Source organism: Brassica oleracea, unplaced genomic scaffold (genome assembly GCF_000695525.1).
Source record: "Brassica oleracea var. oleracea cultivar TO1000 unplaced genomic scaffold, BOL UnpScaffold01432, whole genome shotgun sequence".
NCBI lineage: Eukaryota > Viridiplantae > Streptophyta > Magnoliopsida > Brassicales > Brassicaceae > Brassica > Brassica oleracea.
The window spans coordinates 1-9,477 of record NW_013617968.1 but is presented as its reverse complement, the minus strand read 5'-3'; the positions used below and the strand labels follow the sequence as shown (position 1 = coordinate 9,477).

The following is a 9,477-nucleotide window of genomic DNA, read 5'->3' as shown; positions in this document are numbered from 1 at the left end:
TGGTATGATTTGTGGTTCGATTTGACATGTATATGCAAATGCACCAAATAAGCATATCTTAATTAGGCTTTGACTGGTTATTTGCGTTTGCTTTGTGAGCTTTTACCTTATATATTGAGTAGAGCATCTTTCAAATATTACCACTATGTCACTAACCTTTAACATTTAGAAGAAACGCACAACTTAGTCTTTGAAATAGCCGCTAGTTCGCTACTTAAGCCTAGCCAAAGTTCTACAAGTGTTTTAACATTTGACATGCATGTGCTAAATAGGGTGTGAGTGTGCATAACTTTTACTACTGGGAAGGTTTAGACAACACAGGAGTTCCTACAAAGATCATGAACATCAAATGTTCAGTGCAGATCACAACACACAATCCTTCTACATTCTTGGGTATTCACGTCAGCTCCTCTCCTATAAAACTCATCTACTCTCGTCGATTCACTTTTGCCACTGCACAATTAAATAGTTATTACCAACCAAAACAAAGCAACCACACGTCTAGGATCGACCTCGTTGGCTCCATGGTTCCACTCTACGGTGCAGGAGCGGACATAGCTGCTTCAGGCAACAATGGCGGAGTTCCTGTGAAGCTGGAGTTCGAGATCCGATCACGTGCTAATATTGTCGGAAGCTTGGTCAAGTCTAGGCATAGGAAACATCTCTCTTGCTTCTTCCTCATCTACTCCAACACCAAATTTGTTAAATTCACCCACAAGACTTGTAGTTAAACAGAAGTTTCATCAGTTTAATTTTCTTATTCATTGTCATGTAATAATAACTCGTTTTTTTTTTTTATTATTTCTGAAAAAAACAAACAAATCTTAAACTAAGTTTGTCAAAACGGAATGTTCCAAGTCACGTTATGTTCGGATCTATTTAATAAATATTTGGACTTAATATATAAAGAAAACTAACATGTGGAACCAACCAATAGTAAAACTGCTATGGAGTAGATCAAGGAGATAAACATGGGAGAACATTTCTTACTTGTAATTATCCATCCACATTAAAAGAACGAGTTGTTTCCAAGCAAGAACCAGTGAGAGAAGAAAAGATGATGGACGCAACGTCTGAATCAGAAAGAACAAGCCTAGACCTATCTATCTCATCACCAAAACAAGCTTACTACGTCGAGAGCCCATCAAGCGTGTCCCAAGTATACGATGGTGACAAATCCTCTTCCGCTGCTTCACTCATTCAAGTTCAGACCCCAAACTACACCATCCTCACCGAGTCGCGTCTCTCTTCTTCAAGCCGCACGTCCAATGGGACAAGCGGTGTGGGATTCCGGTGGAAAGGGAGCTCCCGGAGGAGAGACATGTATTGGCTGGAGAGGCATTACACGATTGACGAAGAGGAAGTTTATGAAGATAACAGAGGACTATCGGTTGGACAATGCAGAGCGGTTATGGTAATATTGGGGATTGTGGTTGTGTTCTCTGTTTTCTGCTCTGTTTTGTGGGGAGCTTCTCATCCTTTCTCTCCTATTGTCTCTGTCAAGAGCTTTAGCCTCCATAGCTTTTATTACGGAGAGGGAATAGACAGAACAGGTGTTGCGACCAAGATTCTGAGCTTTAACAGCTCTGTGAAGGTGACAATAGACAGTCCTGCTCCTTACTTTGGCATCCATGTCTCTTCTTCTTCTACCTTCAACCTCACCTTCTCTGCTCTCACTCTCGCCACTGGTCAGGTACTCTTCTGTTTCAGATTTCCTATGTCATTGTACGCTAATCTGTACCTTTTGGTTTGTGAAGCTTAAGAGTTATTACCAACCAAGAAAGAGCAAGCACACAGCGATTGTGAAGCTCATTGGGTCCGAGGTTCCTCTGTATGGAGCAGGACCAAACTTAGCGGCATCCGACAAGAAGGGAAGAGTTCCAGTGAAGTTGGAGTTTGAGATCAGATCGCAAGGGAATCTTTTGGGGAAGCTGGTGAAGTCGAATCACTTGAACCACATCTCCTGCTCTTTCTATATCTCTTCCTCCAAAACCTCAAAACCCATAGAATTCACTCATAAGACCTGTAAACACATTAGCAAGTGAAACACCTTCTACACTTTGCAAATAAGAACATTTATTTGTTTTTTTGTTTTTGGGTTTTAATCTGCAATCTAATTCCAAGTGTTCAATCTTTATCCTTCATAAAAAAGGTACATGGATATCGTTTCTATGTGCACCACAAGTGTTTCAAAAGAAGAGATGCTTAAATAAATAAATAAAAGGGTTCCAATATGCTCTCTATTGCTGTATGTCTACAGCACAGCCACCTTCTAGCACTGTCCCGCTTACTCTGTTTGGTGGCCAATACCGAAAAACTGACCGTCCTATAATATTCTTCAAAGGCAGAGGTCCCCTGAAGACAACAACAAGACAAGTTTTCCAGAATAAAGAAGAAGCTATATATTCAATGATGAATATCTACAGAACAGATTGAAGAAAGATAGGCCTCTCACCAGACGTGCGAATCATAACTGTTATTCCGGTTGTCACCCATCACAAAGACTGAGTTCTCTGGTACCCGCTACAATGTTGAAGTAACAGCCAAAAATCAGAAAAGAAGAAAAAACCACAAGGCTTAGGTTCAAACATATGATGATACTTACAACGGGTGTCATTTCATAGCCAGGAGGCTCTAAGATGAAACTTTCACTCCGAGGAACACCGTTAACCATTAGTTTCCCATTATGAACCTACACCATAATAATACCCATAAGTGTCTTCACTAGTAGTAAGACATGCGGAACATGATCATAGTACCTCGACAAGGTCGCCTTCTTTGGCAACAATCCGTTTAATGAAAACATCAGCATCAGTGTAGCCAACTTCCTGAAGAACTGGCGGACTTTTGAAGATTACAATATCGTTTGCACAAGGCTTCCTGAAATAATAACTCACCTGCACCACACAAACATCCCCACATCTTAGTAACATAACCAAAACAAAACAAGTGTGAAACCTTAAAGCAGCATTCATTTAATTTAAATATTAAAAACATAACCTTCTCTGCAACTAATCTGTCTCCGACATCAAAGGTAGGATACATGGACAAGGAAGGGATGTATCTTGGTTCTGCAATAAAATATCGAAACGCCAACGATACAGTAATAGCCAAGAACACTGTCTTGGCATCGTCGGAAGTGAAATCCAACCATTCCGGCAACAGTCTGTTTTTCCCTTCCACTTCGCTGTCGTCGTCACCGTTATCTCCACCGTCGCCTCCTCCGCCGGAGTCTACCCGCGGGGCAGACTTAGTTGTCTCGCTAGAATCTTTGATTCCACGGCAGCTCAGTTTCCGACGGTTTGAATGTGTTTCTCTGAAATTGAGACGAGGGAGAGAAAGGGATTGAGATTTCTTGGTGAAGTTGACACGAATAATTGGATTATAAGAGTTTTTCAAAAATCTGGAATTGGAATCAGATGTGAGAAGGGATAGGGACGGAGTGGGGAAGTCAAGAGATATCATCCTCATCAACGAGGAGATAAATTCTTCGATTTTTTTTTTTCTTCTTCTTTTTTGATTCTTGTGTGCTAATATGAGGTTACTTCATCTTCTTCTCCTTTTTTTTCCTTTTAGTTATGATATAATTCTTCGGAAAATATGGGAGTTAAGTGTTAAAAAAATTATGATCAGTAATCAGGCAAATAATAAAACTATAAAACTGGTTTGGACCAAAAAATAAAATAAAACTATCTTTTTCTAATCATGTTTTTGTAAAGATTTTTTAATAATATAATTTTTTTTTGTTTATTTTTGGCCGTAAAAAAGAAAATATTCCGATCACTAGATGACTTTTCACAATATCGCGGAATAATATAATTTAAACATTACTTATATTAAGTAAATTTTGTATATATTTAAAATTTATAATACTTTTGATCAATTAAATTTGCTGATAAAAATCTATAAAGAACTTTGGTTCATAGTGGAAGAATAACACTAAATTTTGTCACATTATATTAAATATCTTAACACATGTACTTCGATATGGAACTTTTAATATTTTTGGTAATTTATAATCAATTTTTAAAAAATTCAATGAAAATTTTGAAACTAAAATATTAAACTCTTAGTATTTTTTCAATTTAAATTTTAAAATTTAAATATTTATTTATTTTATATAATATATATTTTAATTTAACGATATATATATATATATATATTTAATTTAATATTTATTAAATAAGATTTCCTACTCATATAATTTTATGAACATTTGTATCTTATTATACATAATAGTTAAACCACTTATCATAAAGTTTTTGAAGTGATAGTTTTAACAGTTTTATTAATATATAGCCGTATTAAAAAAAATCAAACCATTACATTTACAAAAATCTAAATTTTTATTATATGGTTAATGTGATTGTTTAATTTATTTTAATAATATAAAACAAAACAAAAATGATAGAGGATGTATAGATTATAATCAAAATTTTATTCTTTAACATCATTAATTATCATATATATTTTGATCATATTAGGTATTCCATATTTTCTATTTAAAAAGGAATGAAGATTAATTTTTACATTAATAATTAATTGTATGATTAGTTTGATGAAAAGTATGGTAGATGTTTAGATGAACCATTTTATTTTTTCTAAAGATTCTGAAAATCATTCTTGTGATAATACATGTGTTCAAAAATTGTAATGTTTCTCTTTTAATATACAAGAGATGTATTCCTTTTTTTTTGTAACACATACTAGATTTTGAACCGCGCTTGGAAAGCGCGGATTTTTCTTTGGATTGCAAACAAGGTTTTTGAATTAGCATTTTGGAATTGGTGCACATTATTATGTTACAAAGTCATTATATCCAAGAAAGGCATTTATTTAAAATGATATAATTTATAAATTAGTTTATATAAGATTTTTATATAATTTTTTTATTAAGCCTGAACATTTTTATCAGATCCGAAAAACTAACCAAAATCGACCCGGAAATATAGTTGTAGTTTGGGTCCGGGTTCAGGACAAAGTACATATTTGATTTTTTCTTCAACACACGGTCTTTGTTCGATTATGGGGCATACCAGAGACGCAATTGGGTATCTAAAGTACATGGTTTGTGTATATTAGCTATATTTGGGTATTTCAGATTTGTATTTGGTATTCCGAATGTTTTTTCAGTATTATGAATAGTTTCTTAAGTTTCGGATCTAACTTTTCGATTATAGTTTCGAGTTTCAGATAAAATTTTAATTTTTTAAAAAAAATATTTTGGGTATTAGAAAATGTTTTTAGGTATCTTCTATTCCTTAGGTCAGATTTATGTAAATTTTTTTTTTTTTTTGGAATTCAAATATTTTTTTCAGGTATTTGTTTGTGTTTTCGTGTATTTTTTTGTGTTTTTAGTATTTTTGGGTTTTCGGGTACTTCAAGTCTTTTTCGAGTTCTAAAAATTTCAAAGCAATTCAGACCCGTTACATACCCAAAAATTATATGTATTTAAATTATGGATCTGGACTCCAAAGGAATCGATCCGAACCCGAACCCGAACCAAATTTTTTTAAATACCTAGTTATGTCCAAATGTTTAGGATCCGAAAACCTAAACCCGAAAGGAACTAATCTATACCCGACCAGAAGAGCCGATGCCCAAACCTACTCTCTCATATTATATTTTGTGTGCATTTTATAAGAGTTATATTTGTTGAACTCGTGAGACTTATAATTTAATTGGTGGATTTTGACAAATTTAATAGTATATATTGAATATTAACATAAGACAGTGAATGAGCTTTTTCATAATATAGGACAAAAGTATAGAAAGGATGTAGTCTAATGTTACATAGTTGCTGGATTAACGGTTGATATAGTTTATTTATATTGGACGGAAGTTTATTTATATTGAGGGAAATGAGTCATGTATGGATCTATATGTCGTACATCATCTTTGTGCAGCAAATGATATGGTATGTCGTATAACTTTGTCATGTACCAAAAGACGTGGTATAATAAATTATTGTTAAAAAAAATTTAAGTAATTTATTATTAGTTAAATATTATGTTAAGACCAAAAATATTGTTAGTTTATAAAATGGTCCAACAACTTTTTATAAGTAAATTTTGTAAGACTTCTTCACTTTTAATAATATAGATTTTTTTTTTTTGGTATATTTCTTTTCTCTTGGAATATCTTTATCTTTTCCTACATATTTCCTTATTTTCTTCCAAATTTTTTCTTATCTTTTCCTTAAGTAATGCATGAGGTAAAAGCAATCTGGGTGGATAAAGAAAATCTTAATATGACAAGGAGAAGAAAGAGCAATAAAGTTCTCGGAAATTCACCGATAACTAATTTTGGTACAAGAGTCAATTGAAAAGAAAAAAAAAGTTGTGAACTTGGATCATAACAAAGCTCCTCTTTACAATCTCTATATTTTAATTCAAAAAGTATGATTTTTAGAATAAAATTTGTTTAATTTATCTACGTCGCATAAAACATCATTTTAATAATTTATAAATGAGAAATTTAAATGTTTGACTGTAAATGTATCAAGAGCACCAGCCGAGATCGTTTACGTTCTGGATCTGGACGGTATAAAATTTTATCTTTCAATCAGTTTAATATTTTGAAATATGTTAATATTGTCAACATAGCACTCCAAAACATAACGCAATTAAAATTTATGCAGTGTGCATATAACACCACAAGATGCTATAGCACCCATTGCGGGGGATTTGTGCAGACAAGCATCACAATCGCCCTTGAAGCTGCCATTACTCGCACATATACATTTGAAGGCCCTCAATTTGAAATTACGATACAGATATCGAAGGTAGAATAATAAATTTTAATCTTAATTTTCTTTTGCTCCTTTTGTGTTATACTACATGTTTACTAACAAGTAAATGAAAAAAATGCAGGATCAATCTTCCGGGAACTGGTGGTTGGGATTGGGCCGCAACATGGTGCTGGTCGGGTATTGGCCAGCTGCAATATTTACAAGCCTATCTGACCACGCACTCAACGTAGAATGGGGGAGGCGAAGTTCTATACCGAAACAGTACTGGCACGACACAATAGTTCACATGGGATCAGTCAACATCGCTGAAAAAGACTTCAGAAAAGCTGGTTATGTATGTGATATATATAGTTTTTCTTTGAGATGCTGAAGAACAATAATAAAAATATGAACATATAGTATATAGTAATATGATGAAGTTTCCACTAACTAAAATCTGTTACAAATTTATTGATGTATATTATGCTACATATTTTATAATAAATATGATTTTAAAGCTTGGAAAGAAGTTTCATGTTTTTATTGTAGAGGGTTATAGATAATTTTACATTGTACATCGTTTTAACTAAGCACAAAATTTCCAGAAAATCGATTTCATTCATTCTCAGTTACATAATCTTTCAAAAATCTATAGAACAGAGCCCATACAATTTACATTAATAGAATTATTATGTTTCCTAACTTCTTCCGCCAAGTCTTGTTCAAACTTGTTCTCAAATCTTCAGTCTCTTCTACAATTCTTTCTTGCTGAGCATCCACACTGTGAATCTCCTCAAGCAAAGGTTCATCTATCCAATAAAATAAATGGTATTTCTTTATGTGTTAAATCAAACCCCAGAAAAAAGTGTAGAAAATGGATTAAAATGGATAAAATCGATAAGAATGAAAAAATAGGTGAAATAATCGATTAGAATGAGAAAAAATTGAAAACTATGTGAAATAACAAATAAACAATTGATTACATGTAACCTAATCTCGCATCTGTTTTAAAAACATATATCACAACCATCTTCCCACACCAGCATCTAGAAGGAAACTCTAAACTCTCTCCGAATAGATGCTTAGGCAACTCCATATATACGAAGAACAAACCCGATGAAATGAACCATTTCTCTTCACAAACTCGAAATGAACCATTCTTTTTTCACAAACTTGAAATGAAACAAACAAATAAGAAAGATAATGAACACAATTTAACACTAGAGATCAATAACAAATGAGTGAAATGACAAACACACCAAAAGACTTAGCTTCGAAACATATTTCAAACACGATTTTCAAAAATAAACAATGACAAGTTTGTTTTCATCACAACAATTCGAAAATTAGTTTTGGAAATCAAGTTTATTTTCATCACAATGCCTAATTCGCCAAAAAGACACAAGGAAACAAAAGCAAGTCAATTCTCTTCATGATTCCAAACAAAGATACAATAAAACAAAAACAAGTCACAAAACCGAAATGAACCTATCTCTTCACGAAATCGATTGACAAACCCGTATGGTAACAACGAAACAAGAAAACAAAAACATATATCAAACCCTAATCTATTTGATTTTCAGAGAACCGCAAGTAAAGAACATGCAAAGGAGATTTCCTAATCTATATCCATGATTTAAGAACTTGCAAAGAAGAATACAAAGAATGAAACGAAATTGCAAATAACATATATCCAGTGAATTTCTAAGTTTTTAACATGTACATAGAACAAGGAGATTTCCAAAACAGTATTTCAAAGAAAACAAAATAGAAAGAGAACAATGGACTTTGCTTTTGATTTAGACTGGTGTTGGAGGTAGACCAATTGGTCTAAGCCACACTATAATCAATCTAAGTTGGAGTAGAAGCATTTAGGCCTGAGAAGAAAATATTTCAAGGTTTTCTTTGTCGCCTGACGAAAAGAGAGACTGAGACTAAACAATTAGAATTAGTTAACTTGAATCAGAGATTTTTTTTGTTTGTTCTAAAATTTAACTCGTCTATTTGTATATTATATTTTAATATATATTTTTTTATTTTTAAAATCATATTTTATATGATTAATTTTAGGATTAAGTTGGGTTTTCAATAAACATTATCTTAATGAGATAAGTTTAGGTTGATATTATCATGCAAGAACATGGAAAATTCTCTCAAATAACCGTTTTTTAGTTTTTATCACAAAATAGCTCTCAAGGAGAAAATGACCAAAATATCTTCTTTTTATTTTGAAATTTTTAATATTTACTTTTAATTTTTTTAAATTTGAAACTTTATCCCCGAAACCCCACCACTTAACTCTAAACTCTAAGTGTAAATTAGTTAACCCTAGGGTAATAATACATTTTACCTTTTAATAAAACTGATTTTGGTTATTTTCTTCATTGAGAGCTATTTTTGTGAAAATAAATTAAAAATGACTATTTTAGGGAATTTTATAAGAAAGAAATATGTTGAATTTTTCAAAAGACGCAAAGTTAAGACTATGGCGACGGCGATTTTTTAGGGTTCGATGGATTCTCAAGGTTGGGATCCCGGAGATCTAAGGCTTCAAAGGGGCAATCGAAAGGTTTTAAGTGGTTCTCGGAGAGTAAATCTTCATCTTCATGACGGTTTCAGTGGAGGATGGAAGGGAAAGGAGCTTATGGATTCTCGAAAGATTTTATGGAGATCTGGAAAGTCCAGGAAAGAGAGGCAAGACAAATCGAATCTGAAGGTATCTCTGGGCCCTGAGAATGATTTAGAGT

At 32.8% G+C, this 9,477-nt stretch overlaps 2 protein-coding genes across 2 annotated transcripts; one reads left to right on the top strand and one right to left on the bottom strand.

Annotated features, from left to right (window-relative positions):
* Positions 1 to 272: 272 nt before the first annotated feature.
* LOC106321324 lies at positions 273 to 2,133 on the top strand (the record flags this gene model as incomplete). The annotated part of the gene is given in 3 exon segments (XM_013759616.1): positions 273 to 587; positions 1,211 to 1,693; positions 1,758 to 2,133. Coding segments are annotated over 3 exon segments (1,086 nt in total), but the record flags the coding sequence as incomplete, so codon positions are not given.
* On the bottom strand, positions 2,115 to 3,562 carry LOC106321323 (chloroplast processing peptidase). Its single transcript, XM_013759615.1, has 5 exons — positions 3,001 to 3,562; positions 2,760 to 2,897; positions 2,606 to 2,692; positions 2,456 to 2,523; positions 2,115 to 2,355 (listed from the first exon to the last, which is right to left on the bottom strand). Exons 1-5 carry the CDS (start codon positions 3,469 to 3,471, stop codon positions 2,241 to 2,243), a joined length of 879 nt encoding a protein of 292 aa, XP_013615069.1. The 5' UTR covers positions 3,472 to 3,562; the 3' UTR covers positions 2,115 to 2,240.
* Between the last annotated feature and the right edge of the window lie 5,915 nt (positions 3,563 to 9,477).

Coding starts and splice junctions, on each gene's coding strand:
- LOC106321323 (XM_013759615.1), bottom strand. CDS start 3,471: ATGAGGATGATATCTCTTGACTTCCCCACTCCGTCCCTATCCCTTCTC. Junction 2,693..2,759: donor AAGAAGGCGACCTTGTCGAG/GTACTATGATCA, acceptor ATTATGGTGTAG/GTTCATAATGGGAAACTAAT. Junction 2,356..2,455: donor AGTTATGATTCGCACGTCTG/GTGAGAGGCCTA, acceptor TGTTGTCTTCAG/GGGACCTCTGCCTTTGAAGA.